General features: G+C 34.8%; 1 protein-coding gene across 2 annotated transcripts; it reads right to left on the reverse strand.

Moving 5' to 3' along the window:
* Nucleotides 1-3,632: 3,632 nt before the first annotated feature.
* polr2d (RNA polymerase II subunit D) lies at nt 3,633-26,665 on the reverse strand. Of its 2 annotated transcripts, none has more exons than XM_065272938.1 (4): nt 26,461-26,665; nt 8,361-8,541; nt 7,946-8,041; nt 3,633-3,843 (listed from the first exon to the last, which is right to left on the reverse strand). In XM_065272938.1, the coding sequence occupies exons 1-4, from the start codon at nt 26,528-26,530 to the stop codon at nt 3,765-3,767; spliced, it is 426 nt and encodes a 141-aa protein (XP_065129010.1). In that variant the 5' UTR covers nt 26,531-26,665; the 3' UTR covers nt 3,633-3,764. The 2 variants fall into 2 exon arrangements, with proteins under 2 accessions (XP_065129010.1, XP_065129011.1); XM_065272939.2 differs by lacking the exon at nt 3,633-3,843 and adding an exon at nt 7,742-7,858.

Here is a 26,665-nt window from a genome sequence, read left to right on the forward strand (position 1 = left end):
GCTGTTCCTTTGCTTTTTTCAAATGATATTTTAATTATTTCTGTGCCACTGAAAGTCCTACCCAGGGCCGGTTCTAGATATTTGGAGGCCCTAGGCAAAATTTATGTTGGAGGCCCTTCAAACCCCTTTAATTTTCAGAATATTCTGAGCAAGTGGATTTTTCTACCCTGTAAGAAATAATTTAAGCACTACAGTGATAAGAGACTTGTGCAAAACCACATGTGTTAAACATTTTAAGGCAGGTCAAATTTGTTGTTGTTGTTGATGCAGTAATTTTTTTAAAACACATTTTTGGGATAACACAGGATAACAGTTTTGCTTTCTCCAAAATTAAAATTAAAAAGACAACACTACATCGCAAAAAACCCTAACTGTAAAAAACTGCAGATGAACACCTCCTAGAAAACCTTTTTTTTATTTTAGCTGGGTGTGAAGAGGAATTCCCCTCTTACTGAATATACAGTATAAAGTTATCTATTTGACTATGGATATATTCATATGTATTTCAATACCTTTTTATACATTAAATATCCATACAAATCAGCTGCCACTGGAAGTTAAACAGACAAACTACTAAGCAGAAGAATTAAATTGTTTTTTATCAATAAATATGCATCATGTTTTCATGATTTGAAAACTAAAATGAAGTGTGGAGGACTTACAATATATACAGACAGTTTACAGTATACTTTAATAACGCCAGTTTTGTTTGCTGTTTGACTTTAAATACAAACTTTTTTAACTTGACTATTTTGATAGTCAGCTCCCCACGCAATGTTATTGTGCACACGCATTCAAAGTGTCTAAACAGAGTCAGCAGCGCTCAGATTTGATCCGTCCTGAAATTACGTTGATACACAGAACGCTAAGTTAATTTATTTATTATTTCAAAATACCTGCATCATGCGCTGAACTGTCTTTGCATGCCGCTATAAGCAGGCACTGCAAGAACTGATAGGTGGATGATATCAAAACACTTCGAGAGCGAATCGAGAACTGATACAGATGAGTCTGCTTATCAATCATTCTCACGTTACTTTGATATCATCCACGTGCAGTTTTTGCGGCGGCACCGCATAAAGTCAAACTCACCTTAAAACTTTTTTTTATTGCTGTCAGTAGTAATTGTCGGACTAGCGCACATGGAATTAGCAGTTATGGAGGCCCCCCTCCAAACTTGAGGCCCTAGGCATTTGCCAACTCTGCCTACAGGTAGCGCCGGCCCTGGCCCTACCTTACCCCTGTTCCTAAAAATACATTTTATACACTCTTTATTGTAGTTGCTTGTTGTTAGGAAAGACAACTACATCCTTTTTTCCACCACATTATCTACACAAAATTTTAAAGTATTCCCCTTTTTAAATCTGGTGACAGGCATATTATAGGCCCTATATACTTGCTTTCCAAATTTTCTTAAATTCTGGAGAAGCTTTTTGTTAAGAAATGTGATTATTTTCTAGAAAAACATTCTTTGATACATGATAATCAGTTTGGGTTCCGAAGCACTCGTTCGAAAGCTATGGCCTTGATGAAAATCACAGAGGACATTACTACTGAATTGGAGAATAAAAATCATACATTTGGTGTTTTTATTGATCTCAAAAAGGACTTTGATACTCTTGATGATGCCATATTGATATCTAAATTACAGACATATGGAATCAGAGGTGTAGCATTGAATTGGATTATTAGTCATTTAAAAAATAGACAACAATATGTAGAGTATATAGGCCATGAATCCAGGTTGGAAACAATAGTGTGGAGTCCCTCAAGGCTCTGTGCTGGGGCCTAAATTATTTATTTTATATGTTAGTGATCTCTGTGACGAATCAAAGATTTTACATTTTGTTCTTTTTGCAGACGATACTAATTTTTTGTATCGGGGAAGAACTTAAAAATATTAATGAAAATTATTGAGCAACAATTGGTCCTACTTCAGAAATGGTTTAATAAAAATAAACTATCATTAAATTTAAGTAAAACAACATTTATGTTGTTTACAAATCATAACTGCCCTGATAATGTTTGTTTGACTTTAAATGGAATAAAACTATTGAGAGAGTGTCAGAATTTAGATTTTTATGAATACTCATTGATGAAAAATTTAAATGGAAGTCACATATAGCTTAAGTAAGAAATCAAATTTGTAAAAATATTGCTGTTTTGAGTAAAGTTTATGTTAAATTTTAAAGCAATGAGAATCCTTCATTTATTTTACCATATCTGATCTATTGTCTGGAAATATGAGCTTATTCTTATTTCACTAATTTAATGCCCCTATTTATTTAGCAATAAAGGGCTATAAGAATAATAAATGGAGTTGCGCCCAGAGAACATACAACAGGACTGTTTGTGAGGTCGGGACTTCTCAAATTGAAGGACTTGGTTGCTTTACCAACCTTATTGGTTGTTTTTAAATAGGGAGATAACATAAGAAAAACTGCTGGAAATACCCTCAAACAAATGTGTGTTTCAGTTTCTGGTGTAAAAAGATGGAATTTCCGAGAAAATGATTTAAAGTGTTGTTCAAAAATTACTCAATTTAAATATAACAGAAGATACTTTGTGTAAAAATGAATGTGAACATTTTTTAAAATTTTAATAATGATGGTCTCAAAGTCCCTTTTGTTGCCAGAATTGTTATTATTGTATTGTTGTTTTTTGTTTCTTAAGTGCTGTGTATGCACAATTTATAATAAAAGCAAAATAAAAATAAATTAAAAAATGAAAATTGCTCAAATTGAAAGCAGATTAAATCTGGTCATGGTTATTTTGTTATTTTTTTGGTGTTGTTTTTTTATGTCGTCAATAATTTCTAATATGTAACTTTCCTCATATAAAAATGGGGTAGGAGTTTATAAGGTTTTTTTCTTTGTCCTACTCCTGTTCTTCTTGTCATGAAATGTATTTTTGTTGTTTGTTGGATTGTTGTTGTGGCATTTCATGTTGCATTACCATGAAAAGGAACATAAATAAATAAATGAAATATGTCTATATTAAGAAAAATACATACTCTAAAAAGTGACTTAGGTGAGACCTTTGATTACAAATGTTTTTGCTTGAAAATAATGTAGTATTAAATATGAATGTCTATTAAGTAAAAACATGTCTGTCAGTTATATTAAGAAAATATAAAAACTAAAGAAATAAACTTCCCATTCTAATCCAGAGCTCACTTTTGACACCTTGAAGTACTCTTAGTATGCATTTGGTTATTTGGTTTGCTGCCCAAAATACTTTAAGATTCTTGATTTGTTCAGTGAGTAAACACACGAGAAGCACATTAAAAGAGGTGTGGTGAAAGATCTTCAATGTAGTTTCAATGAATAAGATGGTCTCAATTACAGAATGCACAAAACAGGAGTAAACCTTCATCTCTGCAAGAAACTGGGACCAAAACAGAAAAGGTATGCAGCACAAATATGTCAATTAATCAAGAATGAAAGAAGAAAGTTATTCCAGTGTCTGTACAAGCGCAAAACAAATTATTGAAGAGGAAAAAAATCAAATAACCAACTGTCCGCTGTTTTACTGACAGAATGCCAGCACGATTTCACTTTTTCTACTTTTAATTGCAGAACTGTTTCCAACTTTCATGCAGCTGCATATAATGTATAAAAAACACAACAAAGTTTATCATAAAAAAACAAGCTTTATAAACAAAACAAACAATTACAGAAGAGTTAAACAATACTGCCATTATGGCATATACAAGAAAGAGAACTGCAGGCTATGAAAAGCATTTAAAGACATGTCATGGTGTCTTAGTACTGGAAGCTGCGTTTGGTCTGAATGTCATCCAGGATTTGTTGCAACTCCTCATCCTCAAACCGACCTTCCAAACTAGAAAAAAAAGAAAGAAAATACATTAAATAACCAATCAGACAGACTGGTTACATTGTTGAATTCAAACTGAATGAGATGTAATTATTTAAATATACTTCTGTTTATTCTAGTTTAACATGCAAGACACTTTAAGAAACTACATTTAGACCCTAGTGAATTAGGGAATATAGACAAATTTTAAATGTACCCTATCTGTCTAAAATACAAGGAAAAGGTAGTGTCCATGCAATTGTGCTCATACTTATAAAAAAGAAGAGCACAGTTGACGTGCATGAAAAATTTCAGTCTGGTTTTTGGCTGCACTATAGTACAGAAACTGCGCTAATTAAAATCACAAATGACTTAGATCTTAGTGCTGCATCTGACACTATAGAGCAGTGGTCACCAACCCTGTTCCTGAAGATCTACTTTCCTGCAGAGTTCACCTCCACACCTGAACCTGACAATCATGCGTTTTATGGCTACCCAAAAAATGGAGGCAGGTGTGCTGAAGCAGAGTTTGATTTAAAGTTGGCAGGAGGGTAGATCTCCAGGAACAGGGTTGGTGACCACTGCTATAGACCATCTCATACCTTTAGACCAACTGCAGAATTACACTAGTATTCAGGGAAACGCAGATTCAGATCATATCCATCTAATCGTTATCACTTTGTTCATATAAATGGGAAATCATCATCAGAAAAAATGCAATTTGAATGTTTGTTTGTTTTCAATGTGCCACCGCAGAGTTAAAGCTACTGCTTATTTAATGCTTTTTCCCTTCACCTGTTCTGTCTTTTACAGACTTTAATATAAAACATACATGAACATTAATTTGTATTTATTTCTGATTGTTTTGTCAATTCAAATGGCACACTCATTTAAGTATTTAGAGTTTTAACGCCGGGTTTTCTGATTTTGTACACTGGCTCGTGTGTTATTAGTTTTTCTGAATTGCTGAAACACTAAACCCCAATCTCTAAACCAGATTCATAGTGGCCTAAACCAATTTGTAAAATCATATACTCTAAACACAAACATGTCACTGCAATGCACTTGTGTGATAAATGCTAAACACAGGCAGGCAAAAGTTGAACACAACTACAACACAGTTGTCATCAAGCAAACACAACAACTCAAAATTCTACAAACTTTTTTCTAATGGTATTTTATACTAATGGTGTGGATTGTAAACAGTCTGAGAGGAAGATGAAGAGTATGAGGAAGAAAAGGACACCAGAGACGATGGAATTGCTGACTTTTTAGAAAATACAACTGCTGCTTACAGTAACATTGAAAACTTACTATTACTTGCAGTACTTACTATATTAAGTATTCGCTATATTCACTGAACTAAACTTGTGATTCCAGTAATAGACATTTTAACAGTATTTATCAAGTGTGTTGTTATGTACAATAAACATGCCTTTTTCTGTAAGCAGATGTCCTGGATGTTGTGTTTACTATTTTTTAAAGTAGTGTCTGATGGATGCTCTGTAGTGTTTTATATTATAGACTTATGTGTGTATGATTAGAAAGATTAGTTTGATTTTGAGCACAGATGAAATGGTTTTGAAGGAATTGTCAATTTTGCTGGAAGAGTTGAGGGTAAGGATGTAACGATACCTCACAGTACGATATTACGTGGTACAAAAATGCCACGATGTTGCATCGTGCATGATGGGGATATTTATACGATGACGTTCTTTTAATTTCATTCGTTAACCGGTCAACACGTGATCTACTCTGCGCCAGCTTCACCTGTGCTTCACCGCAGTCACGCAGACATCGCTCGAGTCACCTGCAGCTTGAACTGAAGGTCAGCAACATGACTTCGGTAGAAACAGAAATTGATATAGATAATGCCCCGTCATCTTTTAAGTCCGACGTCTGGCAGCATTTGGTTTTCATATCACTCAACGTGAATCTTAATCAATCGCACGGACGCGTACACGCACCAAAACATGTCAAGACGCTTACAAAAGCTCAGTGACGCCACGCGGTTGAGATATATCTTATGCAGTTTTAAACAGCTAAATATGGATGTTAACTTCAGGTGTGCTCAACTTTTAAGTTAAAAGGTTATGATTGGCCTGAAGCTGTCAGTTAACAATACAAGATATGTAATCTAGACAGGTGTGTTTAACAAGTTAAAAATAAACTTTATTATCCAAAATGATTTTGATATAAGTACACAAAACAGTAAACTTGACTTATTATAAATAACTTTAAAACACAAACAGAACAATATATAACTTAAATCATTGGCCGTTTTGACGAGAATAACGTTATATTGGACTTTTTTATTAAAAAGGAAACTTTTGGAGTAATTACTTATTAACTTTACAGTAAGTTATGTACTTCACAAATCAGTTAGCAACTTACCGTTAAGAAGACAATGATTGACTGACAACATAATAATGTAGGCTAATGTGTAATGTACGGTCTTATTTTCAGAATATTAACTTTAAAATGTTGATTATTCTTCATAGTTAATCGTAAACTGTTGTAATATGCTTATGAATTGCGAATGTAATGCTCAGTTAACTTAAATAAACCAGGCTTGATGACTTATGCGACTTCCAATAAACAACCTTCAGATTGAGACGGCCTAAAGCGCTCTGATTCTACCTCTATTCATTTAACCGTAACTCCTGAAGCATTTGCACCATCAAAAAGTTTGAATTGTTCCTAAAAGAAGACAATTGCTTTTTTTGGAAATATATGGTTTATTACGGTACGTTCTTGCTTTCTGTCCACCAATCGCTGCTGTTTGTGGAGATCTGAAGAGGGAGTGCGTTAGGTACGAGTGTGTTGCAGCAGAAAACAATATTAAAGTCTAAAATATAAAACTGTGTAACACTAAAGTTGACACGCTGTTGGTGGCTCGTGACTCGATGGCCTGACTCTTTAAGTTGATTTTCAATAAAGCAGTGTTGATTTTTTTTTAGCTTCTGGGTCCTCTATGTTTCGGAACCTGGCAAATCCTCAGGTAAGCCACTGGCTAGTTGGTTAAATTACGTTACCCCGAAAAAGATTTTTGCTTATACAAAACTAAATTTAAGGATTGTTTCTCGCCAAGCCCACAGTATACAATCAGATCACAACACCTGAAATATAGCTTATGGCACAATTTGCGCCGTGGAGTATGACAAAGTGCGAGAGGTTTCCTTTTAGAGACCCACCATCCCATCATACACTTTCCTCCGCCACTGATTAGTTATTCAGCGTTTTAAAGTACTATTTTACTTTCTGCGGACAACGCTTTCCGGGAATGAACGGAGGTAAGAAATTTAAGACTTGAGTAAATTAAATTTAAGACCTAGGATAAAAATCTGGGTGTTTTTAAGACTTTTGGTTACCCTGGAACCCTGGTTTAATGTGTTCTGTAAGAAACGTTCATAATGGCTGCATATCTGTGACTTATACGCCGATACAGATATATCTGTGACATGCTCATATCGGCCGATAAAATCGGTCAGCTCTAATAAATTGGCAGCATTGATTTTCCAAAAAGGTTCTGTTCACACATGACCTTTTAACTGCAATTTACCAGTAAATTACCAGTAAAGACTGTATGTGTAATTTTCACAGCATATCGCTAAAAATATGCAGGATATATGTTTTATTTAATAAATAAAATTATCCAGTGTAAATAATAATTAGATGCTGTCTATATTGTCAGATACTATTTGCAACTCAGTATTTCTGTACATTAACAGAATAAAATATAACAACATAATTGTAATAAATATAATCATTTACACTTGAAATGGATTCTGGATAATTGTAAGAATAAAAGCTGTCCCTACACTGAACCCTTATCCTACCCTATATAAACTTTTATTCTTAATAAACACTCCAACTTTATTTTCTCTTTTCAAACAAGTTCTTCATTTTTATTGATGTAATCTTATACAAAAAGGGAGAAAAGCGATGTTGGCAAAATGTGGATTTAATCCAGCGACATCGTGCCAAAAGGCTGTTCCACGAACCTTAGGCTGTGCCTGCGCCACTGAAGCAGTTGATTTCACTGTAAATTTAGTGCTCTAATCAGACATTGGTGGGTGTAAATACTCAACACCATAATAATTTTCTCATGGCTTGATCTTAAACTGACCTAGGAATGAGGGCTTTGGCCTCCTCGGCAGCCTCTGGACACAGATTGGCCAAACTTGCCAACTCAAACTTGTGAAGTTTCTTCTGCAACAGTAAGCTGTAAAACATGGGCATATATTTGTCAGATGTGTAAAAAAAACTAAACTACGAATATCACACACTGGCAGATTTCTCACTTAAATTTTGTCAATTTCTGTTGTTCAAATTTCCAATGGCTTCCTTTTAGAAAAATGAATAACTCCGCAAACTGAATGATTCAAAGCATGCATTATTTTGTCAAAAATAAAATTGTAACCATCTAAAATTTTATCCGGGGCAACTTCCAAACTTGGTTGATTTGACAGTGAATGACCCAAGCATCAGGCTCTTAAGACACATGGAGAAAGACTTAAGCACACATGTTAGATGGCATTTACCTGCGCACACTAGCGATGGTCTCCCTGTTTTTGAAGCGGCTGAATCTGGCGGTATAGTTCAGGGTCTTCATGAAAACCTCAGACAGCTCCTGCTCGTCCTCTGCACTTTCATTCTGCTGCTTTCGATGCTCCAGTAACATGTGAACTTCTGAGTTTAGCAACGTCTCGGCATTCTCAAACTCTGAGATAAAGAAAGCTTTCGTCAAAAACTCCAACAGACTGTTAATTCTACTGTGATGATGACGACAACATATTCAAATAACTCCGTTAAAAATAATGACAAATAGTGTTGTTTAAAATATTCTTTTTTTTTACAATACAATAGTATTAATGCAACAGCAGTATATTTCTGTCTTAACCTACTTTTTCCCTCCTACGACTTTTTGTTCCTCCTAAACAAAAAAGTTGGGAGGTTTTTCTCTTAGGGGGATTTTCAACCCCGGGGAGTCAGCCGACATTGGTTTAACTTAGCACCCTCTTCTATACAGTACATTATTAATACGCTCACTTGTAAAGTTTCTTCATAGCCGCTGTATTTTGCTACTTATATTGTCTGTCCATTTTTATGTGTTTCCCCTGCTTCTATTAATGTAGAGCTGCTTTGAAACAATTAACAATTGTGAAAAGCGCTATATAAATAAAATTAAATTAAAAAATTTAATTGAATTAAAAAATCTAAAAAATTGAAAAAATATTGTTAAAAATATCGATATTTTGATAAATATCAATACTGAAAATGTAAAACGATTCCAATACTCTTGTCCCGCGGAATCGATACTCCAAGACGAGCTGCGCATTGTTTTTTTGTAACTCTGCAAACACCAGCTGCGCATTCTCGCTCTCTCTTTTTCTTTTAAACAGCGCGCGCACACACACAATGCACGTGAATGCAGTGCTCGTGCTCCGCCTCCTCGTCTCGTTCGCTCTGATTTAACAGTACAAGAAACCCAAGCAGTAGTGCTGAATGGAGGTGTTTTCGGATGCCAGTCAATAGGAAGCCGGAGGACACAAGTGAAGGAAGGCAAATATGCGTTGCTACAGAGCCGTGTGCTAACCCCGCTAGCAAAGCACTGAAGGACCGACACGCCGACGAGAGATTGTTAAAAATCCCTAAGTATTAATTCTAGACTTACCTAATTGTTGTTGATATGCGTGTTGCCACGTTTTTTTTTTTTTTGCCTGTAATGATCCAAGTTAATACAATCGCCTCACAGTTATCAGACTTAGGAAATTTGACCGCATTTTAGCTGACAAGAAAATACTTTTACTGTTGTAAAAAGTAAATGAACCCAGATACTGTTGTGCTTTAAGTTCAAAAAAACATGCCATTTATTAACCCTCATGTCATTCAGTGAGGTATATTTTCACATTTGCACTATAATCTGTTTATCATATAAATGTTAATGTATTAACTAACATTTACAAACAAAAAGCAATACATTTGTTTAACTTCTTACACTCTGAGGCTATTTTGGGGATTTTTGCCTGGATTTGGCCTACCCAATTTCAAAAGCTTCCCATACCCACATGCAGAGGTGCACATACAAAAGTTTGGTATCATTTTACAGGAAACCCTTTGAAATTACATAAAACATTGTTAAAAGTGCTAAACATGGTTGTATGTGTTGTCAGTTCTCTAATAAGCACAAAAATAAATAGGCGCTTTTTGATGTTTTTTTTCTAAAGTCTGTATTTAAAAGTGTATAACTCTGGCCCTGAGTGGTAACGAAACCTCCAGACAGTTTTGTTTGATTCCAGCAATTGCCAGCTTACAGAGGAAAAAGGAATTTTTTCTCTATCATAATAAATGCAAAAGTTATTTTACTCCAACTGATGGGAGGACTAATACGCTTATGGTGTACAATTTCTGCCAAAAAACATTTGAAGTGCTCCCATAACCACATACAGTGGAATAAATGCAATATCTTTATATCATTTTGCAAAAATCCCTTTGAAGTTACATAAAAAGCTGTTGTTTGTGACAAATAGTGTTATTTATGTGGTTTTTCATATGCTAAAACACCAAATTTTCTTTTTTTATGTTGTAAATACTATCTTTGATAGTGTATAACTCTGGTTCTGTGTGCTCTAGCAGACTGCAGACAGTTCTGGTTGTTACCAGCAGCAGACAGTAAACACCCAAAAAAAGAATGAACTCTTTAGCATGTTGCATTCAAAAGTTATTCTCATTTTACTGAAGTGTGCGAAAATAAATTTTTCATATAAATATTAATTTTTTGTTTTCCACATATAATAAATAGCAAGGGATTAATTATGCACACAACCAAAGAAAATGCTGTGAATGGACTCATTTTTTAGAGTAGGACCTAAAATAAAAGATGGTGTATCATTTGTGGCTATATGTGCTATCTGAGGCAGTCCACACTCAAGTTTCCCATATGTTTACAAAAGACAATTTTTTACCTCATTATTCATTCGATGATTGTTAGATAGGTGATGATAATAGGACAAAAATAATGCTGCAGACTTATTCCTGAGACTGAGAGCTTTCATTTGATATAAGACTTGCCCATGTTTGTCATACTTGAAAAACATGAAATATATGAATATTAAAAGATATTAAAAAATATCGGGGGGGTGATGGTGTAAATTAATTGTAAATAACTTTCTTACAGTAAAAGATATGTCAAAGTGATGCATATCTGCAGAAAGTAGAGAGTCTAAGCTTTCAAACAGTATCTCATATGTGGTACTGGGTCCATGACAGACCATTACAAATTACAGGAATATTTTATATTAAGTCAAAATAAGATAATTCTGGACCCGGTACAGGGTCCACAGAGTTAAAGAAGTTAAGTACTTGTTTATCTTTTTTTTACTATGCTAATGCTCACTAGAGAAAAACTGAGATAATGCTGCTAAAATTATTCATTGCTCTCATTTATTTGGTATATTTTGATATATTTCATATTTTGCTTAAATAGTTAATATATCTACTGTTCATGTGTTCATTTATTAGTGTGCTATATGATTAGAATGTTGTCCTGTTTTTAAAATAAAGCACAGCAATGAGATTTGAGAGTGTTTCTCCCTTTTCAGGAAAGTATCGGAAAAGTATCGGAATCGAAATCCTTGACACCGTAACGGTATCGAAACAATAATTTTGGTATCGTGACAACACTAACTGAACACTGCCATGATTTATAATAACTAATGTTCTTGTAACTTGTAAATCTTTTTTAAATTATTGTTTTTAAATTTTAAATTATACTAGATGTAGCAAAAAGCACTATACACATTTTACATTTTGTGTTTGTGTAATTTTAAATTGTTCAAGAAAAATACAGTAGCATTGGATCGGCAGGTATCGGTATTAGAGCCAACCAATTTATTGTTTTGCTGATTTTATCGGCCAATATGAGACTGTCAGAAATATATATCTGTATCGGTGTATAAGTCGCAAATATGCAGCCGATATGAACGTTTCTTACAGAACACATTAAATGCTTTTGAAAGATGTAAGTACTTGTTTGTGCAGCAGTGTGCGCACTATTGGTTGCTAATGGCAACCCAGGTCACTCACTGGAGTGACGCCAGCCAATCCCCCACCCCCTTCAGTTCAGGTGGCGGCTCTCACGCTGTGTCTTCACAACATTTTTACACCTGGTATTAAGACGTGCTTTACTCGACTGTATTATAAGTGGACGAGAGAGACACATTCCTGTTTACATTTGGTGTTTTTAATCTGTCTCTTTTGTCCACTTGCGAGTTATTAAAATGCAAGCGGGAGAAATGACGCGAGACGGAGAAATTACACATTTAAACTACGTGCAGTCGTGCACTTATATAACAGTATATGAGATAACAGCTACTTGTGTTGTTACTGAACATGCTCATTTCAGAGCAATTGATTTAATAATCTCGCACAGCTTTACACCCTCGCTAAATAAAAGAGGTGGGTTCGTGTTATAAAAACGTTGTGCAATACATTACACATTAGCCTACATCAGTAGTTTGTCAGTCAAGCATTGTCTTCGTAACCGGGAGTTGCTAACTAATTTGTGAAGTACACAACTTACTGTAAAGCTAATAAACAATGACTTCATAAGTTTCCTTTTCAATAAAAGCCCAATATATAACGTTATTCTACAAATCTACAAATGATGCAAGTTTTATGTATTTTGTTCTGTTTGTGTTTTAAAGTTATTTATAATAAGTCAAGTTTACCATTTGTCACGTCAGTGTTTCCCATACGTTGATTTATTCATGGCGCACCGCCACAGAATCAGCGCTGGCCGCCACAAATAGATATTTCATGATCCCCATTTACATTTATATTTTACTGTTTAAAAACGTCTTAATTCATTGTTGCAAGCACCCAGTGCGCACTCCCTTTCTATGTTGCATGCAGCGCGCGCCTCTCTCTCTCTCTCTCTCTCTCTCTCTCTCACATGAGCGTGAAAAGGTGGCGGTGTTTCAATGTCCGTTCCTCCATATACTTTCTTTTTCGCGTAAACGTCAACAGTCACAGATTTTACTGACAAAGAAGACGGCGATGACTTGACGAAAGGTTAGCATTAGTGTTTCCCACACACACACACCCGTTCTCTCCCTCTCTATAATGCGATATGCCTGCGCACGTGTTTTGTAGTAACTTTGTGTAACAGTTACTGTGTATTCTCTCATATTTCTGAATTTGCACCCAATTGTTTGCGCTATACGCGACAATAAAACTCGCATTTAAATAAAAAGGGGCTCATAACAAGACATTGATGAGAAGAGCAATGTAAATGTATGGTGATTTATATACCAGCTGTAAACATACACGTACGTTTCGCAATTTCCTGTTATTTTGCGGGTTTCTTTCAAATATAAAAGCGCTTAAGCATTTACTTGTATTCTAGGCGAAAAACAAGTCAGTGGCAAATCAGTTCCTGAATAACACGACACAAACTTTAAAAAGTCAAATTCACTTCTCAGAGGCACAGAACTGTTTCTGAAACTGACGTTCTCCCCAAACTGAAATTAAACACAGTGTTTCGAGTTTTTCTCGTCTGTGTCATGTTGATATCAAGAAGCAACATGCACATGACGACGAGAGAGGTGACCTGCTGCGCAATCGAGTTACCCCTCCCACTTCTGAATGTTTAACTGAGATTTCTAATCCCGTCCGAATTGACCATCAATATTACAGACGTCCTGTGGTAAAATTACATTACGCCATCTACATTCAACCATAAAACTAATCCCATCCGAATAGGGCTATAGTCTGCTCATTTTATGTCTGACAACAGAACTGATAATATGTAAATAATAGCAATCAGTTGTGTTAAAATGCAATATAACGTGACAGATCAAAGAGTAGAAGTGAAACACATTTCAGGTGCCAACACTCGATCAAACCGGATCAAACGCAAACACGTGATGACGTCACATATATGCTAATTAGAGTGTGACGTTCTCACCGCCACAAGTCTCTCAAAATCCTGTGGGAAACACTGCACGTCAATATAAGTGTTTGATCACCACACTTGTGAGTGATCATTGCATTGCATTGTATTTATTTATATATAGTAGGATATTCTGTTAATGTATATAGTGTATTCTATGTACAGTACTGTAGTATAATATACTGTAGCATGTGTGTGCTGTACTATAATATTAACCTAAAGAATATCGGCCGATATATCGTAGGAGTGACCCGAATAGTCGAAGATTCGATGCATCGATAGGAGAAGCCTGATTCAACTACCAATCTCACAGTCGAATCTTCGCAGATGTGTTATGAAATGAGGATCATTCAATTTTGGCCGTTATCTGATATCACATATTACAGCTTTCTCCCAATATATTAATATACAGCATATTATGATAATGCTGCAAATAATATGTGAAGTAGCAGCTTTTAATAAATATTTTTAAAATGCGTTAATAAATCCAACAACCTGTGACAGGGCTACAGGTCCATAAGAGGTTTCTATGTTAATAAACCATTGCCTCTTAGTTTCTACATTTAAAAGACAAAGCTGGCAATTCTGGCTATACTTTCGTTCTTTAAATAATTTCTTTATTTTATTTTATTTATAAATCACTTTGGGTTATCTGATTTAACTATTTGGCTTGTGTTTTCTTTCTGTGCACTTCAGGCGCATATTGCACATATTTGTTCTGCACCTTGTTACTTGGGACCTTATTTTATTTAAAAAAAAATTATTTATTATAAACGTAAATTCTGATCTAATTTAAGTCTGTACATTTTGGATTGCTTTTCGTTGTATCGATGTTGCGCTATTGCGTGCTGGCCATGTTTGCGCATGCAATTTAGCCGGACGCGCTAGGTGCTCTGCGTCTCATATTTAGGAGTTCATCAAACTAAACATTAAAAAACTGATTTTTTTCGAGGGGTATAAGTTTTTTAAATGTATTTAAAACAGAGTGGTTATCTTGTCAAAAGTTAAACTACAAAGCAGGTAAGCAGTTTCTTTAAATTTAGGTGATGAAAAGAAAAAAATCTGCACCGAACCTGCCTGACACGACTGTCTTTCTTGTGATTTAATATTATGGTCAGTGTTCACTTTCAAATGATATCAAAGAGATTCCTGAAATAAATAATATCATCCGGTCTTTCTGTACCTAAAGTGAATACAGAGATGATCAAAGCAAGCAGGTATTTCTGTGCTAAATAATAATGCGTAGTGTCTATAAAATCATTAATTTCAGTGATTTTCTTGTTATAAATTAACGTTTAATGAATTGTATATAAAGCTTAGTTTTTATCATTTACAGTAACAATCACAAATTATATGTCATTTCTCATTTGTCGTTTTTTTTTAGTCACGACTGCTTTGACGCACTAAATCTCTAAATTAAATAAAAACACTGAATTGTAGCCGGGGGTTTCCAAGGCAGGATCACCTTTGGTATTTTTTAGATGTAGTTATCAAAAGTTTTTTTTTGTGTGATGTTCTGTAGATCATTGCTTAAAAATGTTATGAGGAATAATTAAACAAATGTTGTACCTGGTCTGACCCCCTCCCAACCCATGCAAATACACATTGGCGTAGGTTCCGGGTCGGTTTTCATTTATACTTTTGCTTCATCGTCCGTGTCAACGTGCAAACACACGTGCAGACTGCTGGTGGGCAGACTGCTGCTTGGCAAGTTAAACCACAAACGAAGAAGAAACAGCAACTTGTTGTGTATTATTTGAGAAGACCAGCAATGATGAAATAAATAAACAGCAACTTTTTGTTTGAGTTAAATCACTCTTCAACTTAATTTTGTGTGGTTATGGAGCATTTGGATCTCTGGTTAGTGTTACAAGTCCCTGTGGTGGTAAAGACTGGGTGCGTGTTTGACATTGCATTGAGCTGTGTAGAGCGGAGTATCATATGACATCAGTAATTTAACATGTATGATTCAAATCGCTTAAAATGATAGCAAAAGACTTAAAGGGACACTTCACCCATTTGCATAAAGCTTTGTATAGTTAGAACCCCAGTCATGTTTTTGAATGGTCATGCATCATTTCCTCAGTTGCCGCTGAGACAGGAGAAATACAGATTTCAGTGTTGCACTTCCTTCTTTCAATGATGTAAAAATCATCATTTTGCATCATTGAAAGCAGGAAGTCGGTCCAATATCTTTGTTGAGGGAGTGAGACTACAAACACCCCTTTTCTCGGTCAAATAGGCACCAAATTCAAAATGTATGTTACATTTCACCTACAAATATAACACACTTTCAATAAAGATTAATGTTTCTACGGGTGAAATGCTCCTTTAAGGCTGCTTAATATTATGAAGCTTGTGCTTTGACTGGACGTGTTTAAAAGCATGCTAATGATGCGTATCCACAACAGGAGTTAAACTTTCTGTCCAGTACATAACTTAGTTTAAGTCTTGCATTTTGTGCAGATGCAGGTTGTTTAATACATTTATGTTGTATATAAGGCTTAATATTATGTAAAGTGTGTCATATAAAAAGCGCATCAGTTTGTGTTTATTAACCATTTAGTTTCACTTCATCACACAGCTATTCCTGTTAAAACATTTTATTTCCTTAATAATCTAGTATGTGTTCAATTCTCTCTCATAGTTTCTTCAAAATTAAGTTTTATATGAGTGTTTTTAATAAAAATATTTCGCCCTTTTCATTGCCCCACCCTCAGTTAACCCAGTACTCATTTTTTCAGACCTATGGATTAATCGAAATGAAAAAAAATTACATACATGCACATCCCTATTATGAATCCAAAAGCAGTAAATACTGTGAATGTTTGGAAGATCTTTCTAAATCTGATCTTTAATAAATTATTTTTTTTTTCAAAATGTGGTGTTTTTGGAAGGATCCTACCCATATCTAAGAGGTTTAAAAAAGTATAAATAAAGACAACATTTAAGTTTTTTTTTGTGTGTTGTTTAAAATTATCTGGCCTTTCATTTGATGTGTCGTATGTTTATGTTTAAAGAAAATCATTTTCTGGAGGGTATTAAAATTTTGTGAAAAATGTAAAAAAAATGCTGGCACTGGCTGGCAACTTAAAAAAAAAACGCTGGCGGGGAAAGAGTTTGAATCACAGTGACTTTATAGACAGGTGTCAATTAACTCACTTATTTAGGTATTACGTGACAAGTAGCTCTCTACCACTTTTTTTTTAGAAAGTAGCTCTCCAATGACAAAAGGTTGGAGAACCCTGGCATAGAGCTTTCGCACGACTATAAATCGGGCTTTAGATATCAGTGCCCAGTTAAAAAAAACGGCATAGAACTCAATTTCATCCCGGGCCACATCGGCATTACGGTTACTCTCAAAGGGCCGGTTGAATTTGAACAACTGCATGAACGTATCAACTCTTTTATTACTGTACATTGCATAATTTTCTCTGCATTTGATTTCTATTGGTTTTGTTAATAACTCAATTAATATAGCTTTGAAAGTAGAACCCCTGGCAAATAATGACAAAGTGTATACACTGTAAAAAATCCAATGAATGAAATGTTGGACGGGCAAAAATATATAACTTAAACCAATTTTTTTGTTTGAGCTAGTTGAGAAGACATATTATTTTAAGTCTAGATAAATCTGTGTTTAAAACATTAAATGAATGGTTATTTTCAAATCCCGTCAACATTCAGAATGGCTAGTGTTGACTGAAATAATTAAGACAAATCAGGTAAATATGTGGAGTTATGACAGCTTTGTTTCCTGACAACAAAATGCTCCTAATATTACTGTTATTTGGTCACAAAATGTAATTGTAGAGTTGTTCAGGCGTGAAAGTATGTGCTTAAAGTTTAAATATGCGGTCGGTTAATAAAGATAGCGTCTATTTAAAAGTGTGCTCGGACACTTTCGGACAGAGCTCCATATGAGCTCAATATGAGCTCCAGAAAATCACCGGCGCTTAAGTGCTCACATCCCGCCCAGCACAGCCTCGGCAAGCGCATCAGAAATCGACTGCTGCCTCTGATATCTCTGTGGCGTTTAAACGTGATTTAATTCATTTTAATTTCTCATACTTAACAATGAAAGGGTTATGTTTTAAATCATATTTTAGGATTGCACTTAATTGATATCGCTGTTGAGTGATGTTTCATATCTTTTACATTTGTTATAACCGGACTGCATGCGAATTTGAACTTCAGAGCTGAAGCAGCGGGTGGAGAAATAGTCCCAATATCATAACAATCTTAAATAAAACTTCTAAATATACCCGTGTGTGTACCCGTGTGCGCGCGCGTGTGTGTATGCATGTACAGTATGTGCGTGAGTTTTTAACTTAAAATGTCTTAACTCGGAAGAATCTGGATCACAGGTCATTTCTTCTGAGATTAATCCGCACCTAACAGCAGGAATCACTCACTGTTTTACACAAGGACACAAGTCATCAGCCGTTTCCTCAAGTTCACGTCAGGTAAGTGTTTGTAAATAAATGTTAATTTTAGACTATATTAATTGGCAAAGAAGCAAATACTCAATGTTTTTGTAAAGATATAAGTTATATAAAGGTGTGTTATGTTATGTGTCCGAGTTAAAGTGGAGCTATTTTAGTTAAGATTACCGGACAGGGTTTATTACTCCGTCTTAATTATAATTGGGACATTTTTACAAACAAACCTTATAAAATACAATACTGGCATGCATTTTGAGACAAAACAATAGCACTCATATGTTAAGAGATGTCAGTATTTTAGTCAGTGATAAGAGAAAACCGCCCAATAGTGTTTAATTTAATTACGTGTGATGTCTGAGGGAAATTTGGCAATTTTAGGGTATAAAGTCTTTCACCGTCAAGCTTTACTATATTAAACATGTTTTTATTTATGTATTTATATTCCTCTGTTTATCAAACCAGAGCGGTGATGATGTGGAGAGAGGCAGAGAGGGATACATGGCGAAAGAAGTTCTCCTAAATGGCCCTGGAGATGTTCTGACTGATTTTGGAGTGCTTTTGGACTGTTTTATGCTCTCCATTTAGAGAATCTTTAATTCTGTATGTTCAGTCTGTATGATAAGTGAATAAAGCTTTTGTTTTTATGTGACTGAAGTTAATTATTTGTTAACAACACCAGCATAAATTATTTGATAAATAATTTTAAAAAGTTTATTAAAAATTCCCAAATAATAAATATTAATTGAAGTAACACATAAAACATTGAGTAAATACTTATAATTTAATTGACAGAGTCTTTGCTGTAAGTTTTTAAAGATTCAACTGATTAAAACATTTTAGTTGAATGAGCTATAAAGCTAGTTGAGCAAACATACTTTTTTATATTTGAGTCAAAATTGGTCCAACTAAAAAACATCAATCCAGGTAACACTTTGGAGTCAGAAATTGAGTGAACGTAAAATTTCTGTGGAACTAGTTACTAAAAAATAATTCATTGAGCCAACAATTTATTTTTTACAGTGTAGAGTACAACCATTCTACAGATTATTTTAGAAATAATTGTAGTGACAAAAACACATGTTGTATGTGAGTTCCCTTTAAAAAATTTCTGTTATCCTTATTGTGCAGGTCAGAAAATGAGAGGCATTTTAGATACTAATAAAGAGTTTTACCATCTCCACCACAATATGCATTTATAAGACACATATACTCTCTCTTGTCATTTCTTGCCCTCTTTATAAAAAAGCTGTGATTTGTTTACCTGGCTTTGAGTGTCTGATTGACTGACGTCTCATGAGTTCTGTGTTGTAGGCTACAGATCGATAGTTTCAATCGTTTATTAAAAGTAATCAGTTCAGATGAGTCATTAGTTCGCGTTTTTAGCGGGAACAGACGCGTAATAAACTAATCCCAGCTGGACATCGCAAAACATTTCTGTACACGAGACGGAAAATATTCTCTCGCTGGATCCGCGTGAGCATGCGCGAGAGAGGGAGAGAAAGAACGAGCAGATACTGTCCGTTTCCATATGCGGAGGTCACATAAGCAGCGTCATCAAGCCTGGTTTATTTAAGTTAACTGACCATTACATTCGCAAGTCATACGCATATTACAACTATTTACTATAAACAAAGAATAATCTTTAACTTTATAACTGTTAATATTCTGAAACAAGGCAATTTTGATGAGGTATGCAGCCTGGAAATGCGACCTCCGGAGGCTGCAGCGTTCGCATTACGACACGGCCACTCTAGTAGTGCGCGCGTGCGGGGCACTGCTCGTTCTTTCTCATGCAGTCATCAACATTATCACTATAATAACATTACAAAAAGACTTTGGTGGGACAAAAATTAGTTTTGGTGGCTGCTAAAAAATCAATGTAGGAAATAACCTGCAAAAAATAAAACTTTTAATAACAATAAAATAATCTGTAAACTCTCGCGGGCCACATAATTAACATAACTGGTAAACTCTCACGGGCCAGATGAAATGAGGGGGCGGGCCGGATTTGGCCCGCAGGCCTTGAGTTTGACACCCCTGGCATAGAAGTTGAAAAACATGTATAAATAAAGTATAAATATTGCCCTGTCACTCATCTCATTACAGTATGCTATCTGGATATAACTTTGGTTCATAACTTTATAATCTGAAAGTTTAAACAATTGTGCATAATGACACGTGCAGCAACTGCATAGAGTTAAGTCTATTAAGTAGTTTTCAGTAATGCCGTTATTTTGGGGGGAAATGTGAATAATTGCACTACAGCAGTGGTCTCAAACTCCCGGCCCGCGGGCCATTTGCGGCCCGCCCTCCCCCTCTCTGCGGCCCGCGGCACCTTTCAACAATATAACATAATCTGGCCCGCAGAAAGATTTTTATTCACTTTGTTTCATATTCATTTCATTTTTTATTTAAACGTTTAAGGGTTCGTTGACATGTCGCTAGGGTTGTGCCGATAGACGATATCATCGTCCATCGTGATGGTTTACTGACATCACGATGGAGAGACACCATCGTGATGCCACGCCCCCTCCCCACTCCGCTGCGAGTCGACATACACTTACTCTCTTCTATATAGACTATAGTTAACCTAATATCTTTGCGTGAATTGCTCTATAAATTAAATAGAAGACGTGAGACGTGACGTGTGTTAGTCTGAGAAAATATCCTGTCGGGCATTTGATCTTGACTAGGGATGGGCACGGATATTCGAATATTGGAATGGCAATAATAATTCGAATTTAAAAAATGCTATTCGAATGTTTGTTTGTTTTTATTGTGCCACCAAAGGGTAACAACTTATTTAATGCTTTTTCACTTCATCTATCCTGTCTTTTACAGACTTAAATGTAAAATATACATGAACATTAATTTGTATGTATTTCTGATTGTTTGGCAATGCAGATTGCAGACGAATTTAAGTTTTTCCTTTTATCTCCGGGTTTGTCCCCGCCGCGCCGTATTTGGCCACTGGCTCAGTGAGGGCTCACGTGTTATTAAACGTGCTTCCGCCGCCCGAATCAACACATCATGAGAGATTTGTAAGTTTTCTGTTATAAAGTCTACTTTATTTTGTTAATAAAGAGACAGACACGGAGAACGAAATGAAACGGAGAGCATTTATTATATGCGGTGCTCTTTCGAAAATGAACCGGATAACTGCACTTGGCAGTTTAAAGCGAAGCACCGTCTTTGTAAAATGTTGTTAAATTAAGCTAACGTTAGTAACTTTGCACAGTCAAAAATAATGTTTCGAGCCAGCTTACGTTATTTGTAAAATAATGTTAAATACAGATTTTCAATCTTGTTCAATCCGTCTGTTGTTTTTATCGGATAACCATCATCAGGAAGAGTTTTCTCCGCAGCACCGGCATTATTGTATCTAGTCAGAAGAACGGGCTTTCACCGAAGCAGGTAGGATAAATATGGTTTTCTTTATTCACAAATACGTCAAACTAAACTGAGAAGATATTTATATGGCGACTGAGCAGTCGGTTATGTAGATGTGTTTTTTCGTTTGCTCCGGGCTCTTGGTGTTTTGAGTCTGTTTAAATGATGATAGCCTACTTTGTCAAGTCCTCAAACTTTAAACTTCGCAAGTCCTCAAATTTCGCTTAGATTTTGGGTTAGTGTATAATATTTGGTATAATATAATGTATGTAACATCAAACAGTAATGAATTAATACTAACGACCGACTTGAAACTAAGGATTTGACTAGACTTCGCTCCGCATTAAGTTTTAACGCATTTTTTTCTGAAGGATATTTTTTAAGAAGAATTTAAAATATATATATAAATATTTTTACAATGTTTTCAACTTAAAATACATACATATATATATACATACAGAATATAAGTTTAGCTTGCTGTGGATATTTCCTAATTATAAGCCTTCTGTGAAATTATGACAAAATGAAAAATACAAAACACGCATGTCTTAATTAACATAATTTAAATAAACGAATATTCGTTCTTTAAGAGCTTAAATATTCGAAAAATTAAATATTAAAAAAATTAGTAAATTACTGGAAAATGCCCATCCCTAATCTTGACATTGCTAGAATCTTGTCTTTTTACATGTTGTACATTTATCTTAAAATATTTAATTTTGTACAAGAAAACAGCCCATATTAATCATTTATTAGTAGCCTTTTGTAGTGTCTCGGGAGATCGTGCTCATTGTTACATTAAGGCTATACTGCACTGAAGCGGCAGATTAAGATATAAACCCAGAATTCAGGGAACGTCAAGAACAAGAAAACGGGAACAACACTCCGACAGAAACGCGGGATTTACATACACAGACCATGTTTAAATTTAGATGTGTCTGGCCCTGTTCACTTTGTCTAGTTTTAATAAGCTGCGGATTGAAGTGCTGGCTGCTCCCCGCGGTGCTGAAGACCCGCTCTCTGACGGAGTACTGCACATATGCACAGATATTTACGTGCAAAATTTGGAAAGCGCGGAGGAGTCGTTGGGTTAGTAAAATAATGAAATTATAGCTTTTAAATAGAAAAAAATATTTATGTAAAGAGATTAAAAGGTGCTTAAAAGTGCACAACTCTTCTTCAGTGGATTAAAGCTACTTTTTCCCCTTATGTGCAACCTATAGGAAAGAGACATTAGTTGGGATAGTAAAATAACAAAATTATAGATTTTAAGTACAGAATAGTATTTATGTAAAATATATATTAAAATAAAAAGTGCACAACTCTTCTTAAGTGTAAGTAATAAAGTAAAATAACGAATAATAATTATATAATAACGAATAATAACGAAAAATTAAAATACCCCCCCCCCTAACGATATCATCGTCCATCGCTATGGTTTACGTAACCATCGTCAACTGCCAATTTATGGGGACATCGCCCAACCCTACATGTCGCGTCTAACAACGCACGTTAAAACGAGTCAAGGCGTTTCTTTCTAAAGTGCTCAGGAGCGGAAGTTGCGTTCTGTGGCGTGGGTCGCGTCACCCGTTGCTACGCAGCCATGAGCCGCGCGCACTCCATGATTGCGAGGATAACGGAATGCGTGATCGGACTTTAATTCCTCATCTGAACCTCGCGTCAATCATATCATTGTCACCATGCGATCAGTTAATCTGGTCGGGACTTTGTAGTGTTTATCCAGAAGATTTGTTACTTCCGGGTGAATATCAGCTGTTACTCAGAGAAGAGCTGCGGTGGGGCTCACATCAACAAGTCACAACTTCTTATCGAGACACCGCATAATATGAGGCAGAGCCATAGATGTAATGCAACACATAAACTACAGATAAGAAAAATTGCCATCAAAGTGCCCAGGTTAAAAGAGGAAAGGTGAGGAGAAACATACAGAGGATAAAAGTATGAATACTGCTATATATTAATGAAGTATAATATATTATTATGTAGCCTGCTATGCAATTACACCTAGCAGTATTATATTTTTTTCTGTTTAACTAGCTTATGTAACATTGACTACCCATTCATAAGTTTTAGGATCACTTTTACTTATTCATATTTTTCCACATATAATAGCAAATTCATTAAAACTGTGGAATAACAAAGATGGAACGTAATAAAGTCAATACTATGACTGTAAACAATCCAAAACAAATCAAAACACAAACACTTACTGATGGTAATTTTTTTATAATAGTTTATAAATGTATACAGAATTTTGTTTTGTTAGTTTAGTCCAAGGTTTTAATAGGCCTTAGTTATTAAAGAGAAGGTTAAGAAATTATTTACTTATATAAAATAATGTATATTTAAAAGCTAAAAACCACTGCTTATATTATACATTAAATAATAGAATTTTACTTTTTTAAGCTTAAAATAGCTCCGCGGCCCTCCAAATAAATGTCAATCTCAGAAATGGCCCCAAGCCAATTTGAGTTTGAGACCCCTGCATTACAGGCTGATTTAAGGTGTGCCCTAAATTTTCTGCTTGTGCTCCTTAAATTTTCAAACCTTGTCAATGAGCTATGAGGCAATAATAATAATCGTTCATTAATCGTAATCGATGTCAAATGTTAAATAAACCGAGGTTTTAATTTGAGGTTTAATCGTCCAGACCTAATTAACCACTTACCTGTCACTCCACCCTTTTGAGTGGGGGGTGAAAAGTTGATGTGTAGCTTCAAATTAATATAACTTTGGCATTTTTTGGTCTAAAAGACTAATCTTGGTCTTGTTTTAAAGAAGACAATGTAAGGTTTTTCACTAATGTTTCTGGATGTGAAAATATTTAACAGAAAAATTGTTATAGCAGTTTAAATTTATTATAATAATTAAAAATAATGCAATAACATATTAATTTGATAAATAAAATTATAAAAATGAAAATGTTTCACAAAAGTAATAATGTAAACATGAGGCCATATGTCTCAAGCAGTTGTGATCCAAATTTTAAGATAAAATCACAAAAAATGAGGTTTGTGTAACACTTTTAGTGGTTTTACCAACAACGGCCACTAGATGTCAACGGTTTGCTGCATTCTCTTGTCACAAATTGATGAAATACTGTCACTGCATTATTATAACTGCTAAAACGTTTTGAAATATGAAAACTACATTCTTGGAGCTTTCCAATGATATATAGTTTGTCAACATTTTTGAAGATTTATAATATGATATTAGAATTATGAATATATAAAATTAATATGCATTCCTATGGGGGGTGGGGTCATGTATCTAAAAACTGTCACTACATTATTTCTATCATCAGATGACCTTGAAATATAAAAACTACATTCTGAGAGCTTTCCAGTGATATATAGTTTATCAAGATTTTTTAGGTTTACAGTAGGGGTTTAGTGCTAGACATATGTAAAAACAAATTGGGCCTACATGTTGGCCTGTGACCTTTTAGAAATTGACACTCACTACGTCATTTCTTTCCCAAAATTTTGATGAAATATGAAAACTACACTCTAAGAGCTTTCCAAAGATATATAGTTTGACAAGATTGTTTAGGTTTAGAACAGGGTATTAGTGCTATACATATGTAAAAACAAATTGGGTCCACCTGTGGCCCGTGACATTTTAGAAACTGACTCTGACTACGTCATTAAAACTGTGGAATAACAAAGATGGAACGTAATAAAGTCAATACTATGACTGTAAACAATCCAAAACAAATCAAAACACAAACACTTACTGATGGTAATTTTTTTATAATAGTTTATAAATGTATACAGAATTTTGTTTTGTTAGTTTAGTCCAAGGTTTTAATAGGCCTTAGTTATTAAAGAGAAGGTTAAGAAATTATTTACTTATATAAAATAATGTATATTTAAAAGCTAAAAACCACTGCTTATATTATACATTAAATAATAGAATTTTACTTTTTTAAGCTTAAAATAGCTCCGCGGCCCTCCAAATAAATGTCAATCTCAGAAATGGCCCCAAGCCAATTTGAGTTTGAGACCCCTGCATTACAGGCTGATTTAAGGTGTGCCCTAAATTTTCTGCTTGTGCTCCTTAAATTTTCAAACCTTGTCAATGAGCTATGAGGCAATAATAATAATCGTTCATTAATCGTAATCGATGTCAAATGTTAAATAAACCGAGGTTTTAATTTGAGGTTTAATCGTCCAGACCTAATTAACAGTGCTAAAATCTTAGCCCAAGCCGCTACCTTACACATCACATCATAGAAGATGCCTCCGTCACTTTTTAAAATAATTTGTAATAATAAATAGCTATAGTGACATGCAAGATACAAACAATATGTAACGTTAAGCAGGTGCTGGGCAGTATATCAAGTTTTGGTAATATTATCTGTATTTTTTGTCCCAGCAGTATACAGGATGAGACTCAGAAATGTACGCCACAGTGAGGTCAGACACAGGGGACGCGCTTCCCTCAGCACTAAACTGTAAGGTCTTATAATCTTCATTTCTCATTTGATTAAAACGTGTACTACGCTTAGTTTTTCCCTGAACTGTCATCTTTCTGTTCCTTAAAACATCACATTTACCAGGAAAGCATAATCTTATCTTACTACTAATAACACAGTGTCTAAGAACTCTCTTTTGTCGTTGTTGCATGCACATGCCATGTTAATGAACAATAAATACGATGTTAGGTAACTTTTATAGCCTATGATAATATAACCTTCGTTGTTCCTAGATACCATGAATAACATACACCAGCACGAATAAAATCTACATGTAATTATAGCATCCTCACATTTAGAAAACGCGAGCGCTGATAGATATAATGCAAGTTAAGTTATGTGATAAATATTCTCACCTTTAGGAAACATGAGTTGAGACGCGTCTTCCTCTACATCACCCACCTGCGCTGTTCCTCCAGAAGCCATTACACAAACTAAACTGAAATATGAATACCCTTAATAAACAAAACTTCACTTTATACCAAATTCAGTCTCATAACTGCACCTCACACAAACAAACACGCGACCTTCTTCTTCTTCTTCTTCCTGTGAGTTGTTCGA

Source organism: Paramisgurnus dabryanus, chromosome 6 (genome assembly GCF_030506205.2).
Source record: "Paramisgurnus dabryanus chromosome 6, PD_genome_1.1, whole genome shotgun sequence".
In the NCBI taxonomy this organism is placed as follows: Eukaryota; Metazoa; Chordata; class Actinopteri; order Cypriniformes; family Cobitidae; genus Paramisgurnus; species Paramisgurnus dabryanus.

Excerpts from the sequence above, each read along its gene's own strand:
- polr2d (XM_065272938.1), bottom strand. The coding sequence starts at position 26,530 with ATGGCTTCTGGAGGAACAGCGCAGGTGGGTGATGTAGAGGAAGACGCG. Across the intron at positions 8,542-26,460 it reads TCAACTCATGTTTCCTAAAG|AGTTTGAGAATGCCGAGACG; the intron begins GTGAGAATATTT and ends TCTTTATCTCAG. Across the intron at positions 8,042-8,360 it reads ACCATCGCTAGTGTGCGCAG|CTTACTGTTGCAGAAGAAAC; the intron begins GTAAATGCCATC and ends CATGTTTTACAG.